Here is a 15,337-nt window from a genome sequence, read left to right as displayed (position 1 = left end):
TGAACATAGATTACTCTCAAGGGTTATCTTGTACTTCAACATTAAATGTGATTTAAGAATAAAACTCTTGATGCACAGGAGGAATGTATGGAGGCAGGCTTTTAAGGTCATCATATTTTCCTTTGGTAATGGTCAGTAAGGTGTCATACTTCTGAGTTTTCTCAAGAAATCATCGTACTATATCTCAAAAGCAGTGTATGAGTTCTTAAATTTCAGATTTAATGGATCAGAACGTGTTACTTGAAAACAGCAGGCTTCCCAGAATTTAAGTGTTGTTCCATCTATGGCAATATTTCTCTTTGTCACACTATTCACAAGAAATCAGATTACTAAGAAATCTTCAGTCTTCGTGGCGAAAGTCTGTAATCTCTTCTGTTTTGAAGCCGTCCTTATTATTGAAATCCAGTGATGAATACTGAAAATAAACTGCTGTTTAGCCCATTCGCTCTCTATTAATGTCTGATCGGAATCACTTTTTTATTTTAATACGTTATTTTATGACGCTTTATCAATATCTCAGGTTATTTAGCGTCTGAATGAGATGAAGGTGATAATGCCGGTGAAATGAGTCCGGGGTCCAGCACCGAATGTTACCCAGCATTTTCTCATATTGGGTTGAGGGAAAACTCCGGAAAAACCTCAACCAGGTAACTTCCCCCGACCGGAAATCTAACTCGAGCCACATGATTTCGCGGGTAGACGCTCGGAATCACAGGGAAGGCATGTATGACCTGGTGGTGGCATAATGTATGTGTGACTGTTCACAATAGCCAGCTAACCAGTGCCATGAATAGAGTAATCATAGTGACATTCTTGTTTTGACCGGTACAGTAGTTTATGTACAGGTAAAAATGTTTTCCTCGATTTTCAAGCGCCTGCACAAATTTTAGTACACAAGATTTAATTTCATCAGCGCCTCTCTTAGCCACATGTTCCGGCCACACAAATATAATGACTTCTTCTAGATGTAAAATCATGGATTGTTAGGTTGTATGTCCAAAGTATCCGCTTGTACAGAGTCCGCCAAAAAATGTATACACTCTCTAAGGAACGAAAACTATTTATTATGTGTTTGTTTTACATTTAAATACTGATCACACATGTAGTACTATCTTCAGTTAAGCACATGGTTACTTTAGATGTTCAAAATATTCGCCTTTGGCGGCCAGACACATAACGCAACGACGAGCGGTCGCCGCAGCTACGTCGGTCAATGTTTCAATGGAGATGGCTGCACATGCCGCTGTAATCTCCTGGTGAAGGTCCTCCAGCGAGCGCGGCTTACGTCGATAGACTTGATCTTTTACAGTTCCCCGCAAGTAAAAATCCATAAGAGTTAGATCTGATGACCGTGGAGGGAACTCAATGGGCCCCTCTTCGTCCAATACAAAGTTCCTGTAGATTGTCATCCAGGAAAACTCGTACGGCTAGGTGGTAGTGTGGTGGTGTCCCGTCCTGTTGGTAGAAGACCTCATCATCGGCTCCATAAAGCGCACGTACACCTGGTAAAATTGATGTGCGTAACATTTTGAGGTACACTTCTCCAGTGGCAGTACCATCAAAGAAAAAGGGTCCTACTAAGCACCTAAATGATAGTCCAGACCACACATGAACTCCTGGTAGATTGACCGCCTTATCCACATGAACATGCGGGTTTTCCGGTGCCCAGTAGTCGCAGTTATGCCGATTCACTGTTACTTTAAGTTTAAACTGGGCCTCATCAGACCACACTACCTTCGTCACAAATTGTTCAGTTACAATTCGCAAATACTATTCGGAAAATTGCATTCGATGATCAGGATCGTCATCATTAATCGCGTGCAGTAATCGTGGGATATTTACTTTCCATTTATCATCTTTCAGAATTCGTCGTACACTTGTACTGCTAATCCCCACTTCACGTGCACATTGCATAGTAGACTTCTGTGGAGAAGTAACAAACTTTTCCAATACGAGAGCCGACGAAACAGGATTTGTAGCTGTACGCGGTCTTCCCGATCTTCCTTTGTGAATATCACAAATCGTTCCATGCGCCTCAAATTTGTCAATAATGCGTTTAATTTTTAGGCGGATTGGGGGTTCTGTTTCGTACTCCCGCCTCCACTGACGCTGCACTCCAACGGCATTATCAAACCTCATAACCACTTCAGAATGCATTTTCACTGCTCGAACGTCAAACGTGCTCCAGCCGTTTTATTTTCTCAATGTCGTGATGAAAGTACCGACATCTGTTGAGCGAAAGACCATACTACAACATACTCGTAATTCAAATCAATTGACAATATCAATACCCCGATACAGTTTGGCAAAGTGTGTATACAGTTTTTGGCGGACTCTTTAGAAAGCAACATTTGTGGAGAGCTAGGGTTAGATAATGCCTGATGCAGATCCAATGCAATTACTTGGTATACTGTTGGATTATCGATTTTTTTTTGTAGTGAGCCATAGACCTGGCTACACTATCTGACTTGGCTAGATGTACATCCAATTCAGTTTGTAGACTGTGTTTTGTGTTTTCAACCTCAGAACATGTAGGTCCAATCTTTGTTCTCTTTTTATCACATATATTACATGTGTCTAGAGACGGTGGTTTAAATCCAATATTGAAAGATGAGCAGAATATTTTCCAGCATGCATGAATTGAAACTGGATCTGCATTATTCTCCGAAAATGTTTCATTTTACATAATATATTTTCCTCTCCTTGAGGAACTTCATAATAGATTGTGCTGTTCCTATCTCTAGTGTTATTCATGGACTGTCTTCTCTTCTCTTCTCTTCTTTTATTTTCATAAGACTTATTAGAAGCCTATTTTGCATATTCAAATCGCCAAGAGCCCAGAAATCCTCGTGTATTTGCAGTCTGTGTTCATCTGAGAGCAATAACAACAAAATATTTGCGTTAGATCATAATAGATTATATCTAGCATTTCAGTGAAACTTAGTTACACCTTAGAAGACTTAACAGCAGCATCATATTTTCACAAAAAAAAAAGTGATCTGCAGCAAAGTAGAACATTCAGTAGTTTAATTTTTACGAAAATAGCATATTAACGTAACCCATGCTTTAAAAAATAAAATATATATAACCTATTCAAAATCACTATAGACCAGCTTCAGGTATTGAAGCAGGGTAATGAATTTTCTTCCAGCAAATACTCACTTTCTCAAAACATTTCTGATGACAGTTGCATGGAGCACTTGATATAGGCGCAGAAACCTCCTTTCTACTGGTGTATTTCTTGTTCCAAGTAATGTTTTGAATTCTTTATGTAAATTTATTAATAATTTATTTCATAAAATATAATGTCGTGATGGAATTAAATGGTCATGGGCTTTTGCAGTAGATAATGCAACACTTAATCGATTCTTCACATTCCATTTTCTACTCCCATTTATTGTAATAGCAGTAAGCTTGCCCGAGGTTACGTTGTGTTTCTTATGACTTTATTCCATTTATCATTATGGATTTTACGTTTCCTCTTTTGAGGTGATTTTTGAGATGACTTTACGTTCTGATTACAGTTAATTTCTCTTTTCTGTGTAAGTGAAGAAATAAATAAATACATAAGCAAACAAATAAATAAGTAAATACATAATCGGACGAAGAAAGCAAGAATAAGAATTCTGTTTTCATTAAGCACCATGCAAAATCATTATTTTCTTTCGTGCATAAGAATATAGTAAGAATACAAAATTACTATTTTGTATCACATACTTCAAATTATATGTATGCATTTACGAATTGTTACATATATCAGTTGTATTATAAATTTTCACAATGTTTAAACGGTATATTGTACAACATAGATACTGTGTAAATACTCATCATGCATATTTTTGAATGAAATAGTTTACACTTACGATACATCAGAACTTGTAACTTCATCTTCATCAGTAAGCTTACTTTGGTTCATATTCAGAACCACATTTAGCATCCCCTGTCGATAATTATTTTTCATTTGGAATCATTATTTCTCCTTGCAACTATAACCTCTATCTAGTAGCAGCTACTGTATTTTCACAACAAGGATGTCGCTTACCATTCTCTTAACTGTAGTGCAATGGTGTCACTATTTTGAAATGGTTCTCACAATCATTCATAGATGGCAGATATGACCAAACAAATTATAGACATACCGTAAAGTGGGGATATATCGGACGCAGGGGTAACATCGGACGGTAATTCAATGTATCATATTTTATGTTGGTAACACCAGTTCTTAGCATCTTTTCCGCGCTTTTTACTATGTTCGTATGTTTCTGCACATTTTTAAAGACCCATTGGTGAACTGGTGTTACCAACATAAAATATGATAAATTGAATTACTGTCTGATGTTACCCCTGCGTCCGAAATATCCCCACTTTACGGTAGATAGTAGAACAAGGGAACATTCAGAAAGTGGTTTTGTTCATACATGATCCATATTGGCACTTAAACTTCGCGCCACGGATTTTGGCAGATGGATTTTGTTAATGTGAACTCGAGAGCGAGTTCCTCACCGCTGCAAGATCGGTTATCTGTCGCAGCTGGAATGGGTAAGACATAAGAGTAAACACGCACGCCCGAGTGTTCTATTAGACTCTGGACAGTCACCTCCAAAAACTAAACAAATATTACAGTAGTCTATATGTGTCTCTGGTATTCCCAAGTAACTAATTCGATTAATTAAAATGTATCTCAATGAAACTTACAGCAGAGTACGTATAGGCCAGTTTCTATCTGATGCTTTTTCAATTCACTGTGGACTAAAGCAAGGAGATGCACTATCACCTTTACGTTTTAACTTCGTTCTAGAATATGCCATTAGGAAAGTTCAGGATAACACAGAGGGTTTGGAATTGAACGGGTTACATCAGCTTCTTGTCTATGCGGATGACGTGAATATGTTAGGAAAAACTCCACAAACGATTAAGGAAAACACGGAAATTTTACTTGAAGCAAATAAACCGATAGGTTTGGAAGTAAATCCCGTAAAGACAAAGTATATGATTATGTCTCGTGACCAGAATATTGTACGAAATGGAAATATAATTTGTTATATATATGGAAATATATATGTATATGGGAATATGACAATCCTTAGTCAATAGATAAGACTGACTTTTACGAAATACGAACATTAAGAGATGGAAAATGGGAGGCAGTAATAATCGAAATAATTATACCGATTAATTTTTTTAACCAGCAGACGTGGAGCCTTTAAATTTAAAACAAAGATTCACTCATAAAATTGGGTTAGACTATCCATCTCATCTCTCTGAATTGTTTTTAAATGTATAAGGAAAGTAAAAAAATTAAATTTCATGTAGGCTACTCCCTTCAAATAACTTCAGGTTTTTTTTTCTACTTCCGAGCAGAGGAGAGAGAAAGGAGTTGACGATTTTAAAAATTCACTAAAGGATATTTAACTAGGGACGCAAAATTTAAAATGAAGGTTACTCTCTACAATATTGGTTAAACATTCTTAGATTTTTAAAATACCATATCCTAAGGTACTGATGAAAAGGCAGAAGGGAGTCATCTGATGTCGATGAAAGTCGATATCTGGGGATCTTTGCGATCACAATACGAATAAGGTATTATTTTGTTCGACTTTTTCCCTGAAGTGGTGGAGTGAGACAAAAATGGGTGAAAAATTAAATAGATATCTTAGGAGTTTTCGAGACGAAAATTACGAATAATACAATTTGTGCGAATTCAATATGGCAGTTTCAGTACTATGAATTATATTTAAAAAAATGAAACCTCGGATACCGCAAATATACATAAACACAGGTAACACATGTACAGTATTTAAGGGAGTATGTAACATCTTTCGATAGTAGGCCTATACATTTAGTAAAATCGAAAGTGTAATTTCTACATATTCTGAATGAATTTTGTGCTGGAATTTAGTATAGCCATCAGGCAATACCTCTAAATTAATAAACAACTTTTTATAATCCATAAAATACAGTATTTATTGTGAATGGTAATTTTATTTTTCAATTGATGCAATTTGTGCAGGGAAAATTAGTTGCTCCGATATTTTGTACGATTTTGAATATTTAAAATGCTTTCTTCTCTGTTCTATTCACAATGTGCGTGTTAAGAAATTATTGCCCTTGTAATATCCATTACAGTCCTATTTATTATACCTTTATATAAATCTAACTTCCGCAGCATGCAGTTTTACCCAATTAACCAAATTATAATTAATAAGAAGAATCGTAATTTTATTAATTTGAATTGTCGCACCACCAGTAGAATATCCCTAGATTATTGCTGGACAAATCTTGTATATTCATCTGGTAAGGGCAGGATTGTAGAGTCCACTGCAAGAATGATGGATGTCACTTTCTTGTCGAAAATGAACCAAGACGTCAATGCATAGCTTAAGACATATAGAATGTACATACAGAGTTATATGGCATTAACACTGATAGTCATTTTCCAGTAATGATCGGAAAATCACAGTTAAGCTTTCAGCGCTAAACATTTCAAACTTTCAATTGCTTGTCCTGCAAAATGTATTCCAAATGACATCCATCATTCTTGCAGTGGACTCTTCATATATGCGCAATGCAATGCTTTTTCCTTTCAATCTAGAAAATGTAGAAGACGTATTGTAAAATCATTGCGAACGAAAGTCATTTACATGTATTTAAGGTATTCTTTGAGTCGGACTGTACCGTGGTGTGTTTATTAATTAATAATAACGATACGAGAGGCGAGTGTGAACATATAAAGAAGGACAGACAGCCTTATCGCAATTCATTCTTGCAGTTCTCACAAAACATTGGCTCGCCTATTGGAAATGTCATTGAGGTCATCTGCCAAAATCGGTGCCTCCGACTATACCATTGTCTTGCCCCAAGACACAGAATTGTAATGCATGTTCAAATACAATATGTGAAAACTTCTTGCCATGTGATGACATGAATAATAGTGGTTGTATTGAAGTGATACGTTTGTTTTTAGGTTCTCATGATACCATGTCAAACTTATTTGTTGAATTCTATAAGACTTTTAATGTTCCAACCAGTACATTACAAACTCTGACCATTATTGAGATTAAATAAATATTCAGTACAGATTCTTAGAAACCATTTACATGGACAATGAACTCTTAAACAATTATTTAAGTATGAACAGTGAAGCGATGAGAAATTCTAATATTATGTAAACCTTGTTTGGCTTGTCTACATTGGAAACTTTTATATTATATTGTATATTGGAATTGCTTTTGTATTCATGGTACGCTGTGTCCTTTGGGCAACCTTTTTGTTACGGACAGCTACTTTATGGTTAATATATATGATGTCAGTTTAGATTTAAATAGGTAGGTTTTGAGTGATAATTAATAATGTTGGACGAGTAAAGTACGAAATAGAAAAAAATTGATAAGAAAAAAGAAAGGAGATGGAAAGACATATTGTAGAACAATGGAAAATAAGTGCATGAGTCGTTTAAATTATGTAAAGTGTAAGAATATAGTGTAAGAGTAGTAAATTATTTAGTGAAGTGATGTAAATAGCAAAGTGAGCGAGGAGTATGAATTAACCATGTTACATGTCAGTAAGGGCTAAGAATTAGGAAAGTAAGGAATGTGGTATCAGGCGGGATAGAGAATACGAAAAAACAAGATTTTTATGTTATATGAGTATAACAAGTAAGAGATCGAAATAGTAAGAAAAATAATGTATAGTGAAAATAGAGTCTGAAATAAGTAGTAAACATAATGGTAAGGATATGAGAATTAGTTTTAGATACCTAGGTTTTAGAACGGCATATAGTGTCAGATGACTAAAGTGCGAAATAGATAAAGTGATAAGTAAAGGAATGAACAAGGTAGGACACAGCACTGAATAAAGGATGATAAGTGCATGAGTCGTCCTCTAACAAGCAAACATTCTGATGGAGACAGATAAAAAAAAATTAAATTTTTTTCTCCCACTATGTTAATAAAGTCAAAAGAAGTGCTCATACAAATTTTGGCCACTCGACCGCAATTACGAGGCCGTTCAGAAAGTGATTTTCCCTGGGGCTTTTTACAGAAAAAAAATCACAAGTACATGGAAAGATCTATTGAAACAGATACAGCAATTGTTGCGCTATTTGTCAACGTATCCCCCACTGGAACTGAGACATTTGTCATACCATGGGCCCAATTTTTGTATCCTTGTATCGTAGAAGTCAGTCGCCTGCGATCGGAACCAGCGTTTGATAGCCGTCTTCACCGTGTCGATCCCATGATATGACAATTTGTCATTGACAAATGTCTCAATTCCGGTGGGGAATATGTTGAAAAAATAGCTCAACAATTGCTGTGTCTGTTGCAATACATTTTTCCAATGAAATTGTGTTTTCTTTCTATTAACGGGCCCTGGCGAACTTATTCTTTTACGGCCCTCGTAATTGCGGTCGAGTGGTCAAAATTTATATAAGTTCTTCTTTTGACATTATTAACATGGTGAAAGAAAAAAAAACTTTCTTTGTCTATCCTCATCAAAATGTTTGCTTGTAAGTTTAAAATTGATGTAAGTAGTGTAAGAATGGGATGATGATCCGAATACAGGAATGTGAAGGCAAGCAGGACTAAACGGCTTTGTGACAATAAATCATATCATATATCATATCATATCTTCATATAACATACAGTACATCATATCATATATCATATCATATCATATCATATCATATCATATCATATCATATCATATCATATCATATCATATTATATCACATTATATCATATCATATCATATCATAACATTATCAATATATCGTATGATATATCGCATATATCATATCATATCATATCATATCATACACGACATTCTCCCGGTCGGTTACCTGGTTGAGGTTTTTTCCGGGGTTTTCCCTCAACCCAATATGAGCAAATGCTGGGTAGCTTTCGGTGATTGACCCCGGACTCATTTCACCGGCATTATCACCTTCATCTCATTCAGATGCTAAATAACCTAAGATCTTGGTAAAGCGTCGTAAAATAACCTACTAAAATAAAATAAATATACGCCATAATGCAACATGCTAATGCATAAGCAGTAAAGTATTCCTGATCCTGAAGAAATAAATTAAGATAGCTGCAAAAATTATAACCAGTAACAGTTATAAAAACTTTGTCATACAATTTAGAAAGAATTTCTTCAAAAGAGTAGGGAATATGTCGATTACGGAAATGTATGGAGCATAAGTATGGTCAGAATAATATAGTCCACTTCTTAAGATGCAACAACGTTTCTTATCGAAAATAAACCGGTTTTTCGCACTTACTTAATAATTTAACAACATGTAGTCTTTGGAAAGCGCCATCAAAATATAGTACACACAACTCGTACTACTTCTTCAGTAGATACGCTTCGAAGAGGAAAGTATGTATTTATCAATACAGTTCTGTCCACCATCAACGCTGCCATCTTCATCATCATTACCATCACATCTTTACATGTCAATGAAGTATGCACTCTACGTGTATGTGTTGACAAATGATCTTGGTAACGTTATGAATGAATAATAATAACTTTTTGAACTCACCTTGTTTTGTTTCTTCGAGAATAGAAGTCACCGTTTTCACTGCATTTTCAACTTGATCATCTTGTGTGACATCAAGTTGTATAATTTTTAACTTGTCTGAGCAGGAGTCCTTAAGAGCCCTAGCTCCATCACCTTCGGAATAGAGGCACCCAGCGAATACTAGGACCCCTAAAGAGTCAAGTTTCTTCGCAAACTCGTGGCCAAATCCTGTGTCACATCCTGTTTATGAAGAAATACAGAATAACGTTAGCCAGTGTTTAGGAGTGTGATTTTTGTTATTAACAATATACGTCAAATGTGTTAAAAACTTAATTTTATACGTATAAAACGCAAATCTCTTAATGAAAGTCCAAAATTAAGTAAAGTATATCGCGAATTTTCGCGAAATTGATAGAGATGTATGAAATTACTCCACATTCACGATATTTTCAACAAAGAAAACAGGTTTTATGGAGAATTTCCACGAAAAATGATTCTTTATTCTAAATAATACGTGAAAATTGTCTTCGAATAAAAATATGTTGTTGTTGTTTTCTAATGCTAGGCGTATGACAATAAAGTCATTTGACCTCTTGCACTCCAATATTTTCAAATATATTATCATGGTCAGCCACTGAGGCACAGATTTTGAGGTGTTCCGAATCCATTTCTTGGTTTGAGTTGCACAATGGGCAGTTAGGGGACTGATATATTCCAATTCTATGCCAATTCTGTTTGACCAAACAGTCATGGCCTGTAGCCAATTTAAATACAGCTACAGACGATTTTGGTGGTAAATTGGGAATTAACTGTGGATTATGACGCAAAGAGTTCCATTTTTTCCTTGTGATTGTGTTATCAAATTTTGTTTGTTGAAGTCTAAGTATGTAGATTTAATAAATCTTTTCACATAGTAATACTGGATTTAGTAACAGGTCTGTAAGTAGCAGTGCTGCCCTTCTTTTCTAAGGCAAAAATCAATGGGATTATTTTCCTGATAATTAATCCTATCCATTGGCTCATAAATTGTACTCCAAGCTAGGACTTTTGAGTGGTAACTTGTAGAAAAGTGTGTTTTATTAAGTGATGATGCCACAGATATCCTTACTACCCTAAGTGATGACAGACAACACACATTCAAGTATAGGATCAAACAAGTGGCAATGAAAACTGTTGCAAAGATGAAAAACGACCCTGTAGGTAAATTGTTCAGAGCCACTGCAGAACTTTTCTACCTTCCTTCTCTGAGCAGTCTGATAAAGTTAAAGCGTCCCTGGACTAGATGGTGTTCCAAAAGAAGACTTTTTAAAAGTATATAAAGTACTTAAAAACTTTGCCAAAGAATGTGAAGGAAAAAAATGTGATAGTGGCTACGTGAACGGTATTATGTCAGGCATGATTGAAGATGACAATTTATTTCGCTTCGAAGTCTCTTTGGCTTCTACGGTTTATAGTGTTAAATGTAAATAGTGAGAGAGGATTTTCTGTGTACAAAGACATTTTATCGGATCGAAGGGTTTCTTTATCATATAGAAGTGTAGAAACCATTCTCATTCTTTACATTGATGAAAAAGAGTAAATAGGTATTTATGAATGTAACTAATAATGAAAACATTTTTATATTAGTTTCAAAGGGATAGTTTCAATAATAATTTTTTTAAATGCTAGTTTCTTATAATTTTTAAGGTCTTTTAGAGGGCAAAATATGCACGAAATTGCTTGTTTTATCACGGAATATTCATCGAAATCAAACCATTTTAATCACCGAAATCATAGTAAAACAATCACCATAAAATCACATCATACCAATGGTTAACATTTGTAATTTAGCATTTTATTCTCCGGTGTGTCCGAAAAATCACGCACCATACGACAAATCATATATAGGCTATTATACTAGCCGTACCCGTGCGCTCTGCTCACCTGTCAGAAATAAATATAAAGTAATTACATAATTAAAATAGGACGTTTGATCCAGGGAACATTCGTGTTTGTTAGAAGGATAAATCGTTTAATATGTTACTTAATTTAAATCGTATTTAAATAATTAAAATGCGGTCATTTTGGTCCAGAGAGCAATCATTTGGTGCAATGACAATTCCTTTAACATGTTTCTTAATAATTGTTATTACATGCAACTAGAGTTTAATGAAGATTGACATATCAATTATTTTTAATGTGTATACTTTATATTACTTGCTATATGTTTCAGAAGTTAACTGTAATAACATTGCAGAATTATGTCCATCTAGAGAAACTACACTTTCCAATGGTGAAATAATAATTAAGCAATTAATTAGCTTCCGGTATTACTTCATACAAACACAGAAACGTTCTTTTAGGCTATGTTTAATAGCTTTCGATTGTTGTTGTCCAAAGCCCCTTATAGACGAAGTAATTTTTTTTTATTTCAGTACGGCGCGCCTTAGATGGCGTTGTTATTGTAATTTTAAAACTCATTTATCTCATTAAATATCAGTCCTATCAAAATTTTGTATATAATAAAACTTATGGGAAATTATTTTTGAAGAAACTTTTGTCATGTAATATTTTTCATAAAATCAATAATAAGCGAGATATTTCGATTTATTTAATTCAGGCCCCCTTATAACCCCCCTTTTAAATAAAGTATTTTGAATGCCCTATAGCCTAAAATCTAAGTTACAACGAACTTAATTTATATTACAATTTTCATATAAATCGGTTCAGCCATTATCGCGTGAAAAGGTAACAAACATACAGACATACATACAAACAAAAATTTCAAAAAAGCGATTTTCGGTTTCAGGATGGTTAATTATACATGTTATACCAATTATTTTTGGAAAATCGAAAATTACCAGAAAAATTTTGGCTACAGATTTATTATTAGTATTAGTATAGATGTGCTACATCAGGCTCCACGTATATCTCGTATGACATGTGGAAGGACCGTATCTCAGCCCGCACATTTTCATTTCTATAGAAGATGGGCAATTGACTAATGCTGGTATGGACGCTCTTGGCGACCGGACTACGTGGTTCATTCAAAAGACGTCCAGTCACATTATACTAAAGCAATGCGCGATTGGTTGGGCAATTTTTCTTCTTGGTTTAATCGCAGAGTTCCGACGAATGGACTCTACGCTCGCCGGACTTGAATCCCATGGACTTTGCTTTCTGAAGGTATGTAAGTCCCTAAATCATGGATCTACAGCGCCAGTACTTAAGACATGGGAACAACTTCGTTCAAGGATTGAGACGGAGTGCCGCGTCATATCACCTGGATTTTTACTTGTGTTTTTTAAACATTAATGCGTTTTCGACTGAAGGCTTGTGTGGAGCTTGATGGAGCATATATAGAAACACACTCTGTGATTAATGACGTATACTGTGATAAATCCTAGCCTTCGGGACTTTTCGGACACTCTGTACGTATTTATTTTCAAACTACGTATAGAAAAATTTACGGACAGAAGGCGCAATTCAAACCCAAACTGTGTTGCCCATGAGACATGAAAATAGTCCCTAATGGGTTGTATAAGCTATTTACAAATAAAAGTTTTTATTTATGCGGAGAACTTTTTAATTTGAATATTCACCATGTTATCATGAGTGTGTTAGGGAAATAAGTGAAATGTTTTCTTCATTAATAAAGGACAGTGAAAGAACAAATATCCATATCATACAGAATATTTTGCTTATTTCCTAGTGTTTTATGAACAGTAAATATCCAGAACCAGATGCTTTAGCCTCTTGAAGGTTTACGTCCATATTGCATTCTAAGACGACATTGAACAGCAGTATCAGACTTTAAATGGGCTAGCCACAACAGTCATGAAACCTTCTCGTGCGGTTTTGAAATTGTTTATTGATCTCGGGCAAGACATCAACTGGCGAATGTACCTGAGAGAGATGTGGTTAAAACTTCGAGGGATTTACATCACATATTCATTATATATGAGGTCTTGCCTACCTCACTGAATATTACACGACTACTATGAAGTAGCCAATGTGTATTATCATCATTTAATTCGACAAAAATTCTGAGTGCTTTTTTCCGACTGAGCTATGCCGGCACCGTGGATCGTGTCCCGGAATAGCTCAGTTGGAAAGAGCACTCAACGAATTTTTCTCGAATTAAATGATGATATATACATTGGCTACTTCATAGTAGTCGTGTAATATTCAATGAGGTAGGCGAGACCTCATATATAATGAATATGTGATGTATTAACTGTTAGCAGTTGTCACAAACTGATGTTGAATATGGCCATAAAGTCATTTAAATATGCGCTCCTGCATGTATGACTTACATTGTCTAAACTGCAGGTAGTAAGGCCGTAAACATTACAACGAGAGGAGTTCAGCCAGCACCGTGGATCGTGTACCGGCATAGCTCAGTTGGAAAGAGCACTCAGCGCGCAGAGCTGAGAGGTCCCGGGTTCGATTCCCTGTGCCGGAACGAATTTTTCTCGAATTAAATTATGATAATTCGAGGGATTTCATTTGCGATAGCGCAATCGAAAATGTATACAATGAACAGTTTCCGAAATGTATGTCTTTATGTTGTATAGTATACCTTTCAACCACTTTTCCAGTAAAATTGTCGTTTGTTGGTATATTATTCCTTTCCTTAGATCACTTGAATGACCCAATAAAGAGAAAGCTAATATTTCTTAGTCATTAGTATTTTAAGATTTTTAGTGAAACTGTTTCAACCAATTTCCGAATGCCTTCCACAAGAACTATGCAGACCTCTTACATATAGTAAATATTAATTTGTTCTTTTGTTAAAGGGGTTAGATACAGTTTACAGTTGTAAAATTTTGGAAATACGAGTATTCAATATATTTTTCCTCTATTACTGTATCTTGTACAATAACGAAAATTAGCATGTGCAAAATACTGTCCTTCTGCTATATGAAAGAAATATTTTTACGATAAAAAAAAATATTTTTAATGCAAAATGGTGGCAGTTTACTGTGCAGTGATGAAGCGTTTCCCTCATAACTCAAAAACTAGCCAACATTCTATAATGAAATTTTTTGTGTGTACTTAAGCATGCCATATCTACAATATGATGCAAAATCACTTCTCTACCTTTGATAGATTCTCTGATAAAAAAAATAATTCATTTAAACAAATGGTCAAATATCAATATTTTCTCCTAACACAAAATAAAAAATATATTATTTATTAAGGAATGTAGTTGAAAGAGCATGATATTGTAAACATGAGTTTTAGCAATAAAATAAAACAGAGAGAACATGAAAAAGTTTATGAGTTATGAGGGAAACGCTTCATCACTGCACAGTGAACTGCTACCATTTTGAATTTCGAAAAAATAAATAAATATTTGTTTTAAATCGTAAATATAATTTTTTCATATAGCAGAAAGACAGTATTTTACACATACCAATTTTCATTATTGTAGAAGATACAGTAATGGAGAAAAAAACGTTGAATATTATCAAAAATTTTCTGTTGTAAGTTGCACCTAACCCCTTAAAGAAGATTGACGTTAATGAAGTTGAACTTCTCCTAGAGATTTTAAATTGTTTCTTAGTTTTTGTAGGGGAAAGAAGTATTTAACTCACCAGTAACAATCACTACCTTGTCTTGAATATCAGGTAGCATATGTTTTGGCGTGAAATACCATATCATGTCCAAAATATTACCAGTAACATCAAACGCAACCAGAATTATAAGAAGAGACTGTATAAAATTTGTTCCAATGAACATATGCAACAAACAACACAGGGCACCAAACACACACATCTTCTTTGTCATGTTTCCCAGCAGATTCATCTTGTAAGGTTCAGCTCTGGAACATGA

General features: G+C 34.8%; 1 protein-coding gene across 7 annotated transcripts in view; it reads right to left on the bottom strand.

The window, feature by feature from the left end:
* The window catches only part of LOC138704832 (retinol dehydrogenase 7-like), a 68,987-nt gene that overhangs the window by 32,392 nt on the left and 21,258 nt on the right, over positions 1 to 15,337 (bottom strand). For all 7 annotated transcript variants that reach the window (XM_069833131.1, XM_069833138.1, XM_069833132.1 and 4 more), the window contains exons 2-3: positions 15,100 to 15,326; positions 9,542 to 9,760 (exon numbers count right to left, since the gene is read on the bottom strand). In XM_069833131.1, coding sequence (XP_069689232.1) covers positions 9,542 to 9,760; positions 15,100 to 15,326 — 446 coding nt within the window. The remainder of the gene's footprint in view (positions 1 to 9,541; positions 9,761 to 15,099; positions 15,327 to 15,337) is intronic.

The sequence above is a fragment of the Periplaneta americana genome, chromosome 8 (genome assembly GCF_040183065.1).
Source record: "Periplaneta americana isolate PAMFEO1 chromosome 8, P.americana_PAMFEO1_priV1, whole genome shotgun sequence".
Taxonomy (NCBI): Eukaryota; Metazoa; Arthropoda; class Insecta; order Blattodea; family Blattidae; genus Periplaneta; species Periplaneta americana.
The sequence above is the reverse complement of the archived record's forward strand: the minus strand, read 5'-3'. Positions and strand labels throughout refer to the sequence as shown.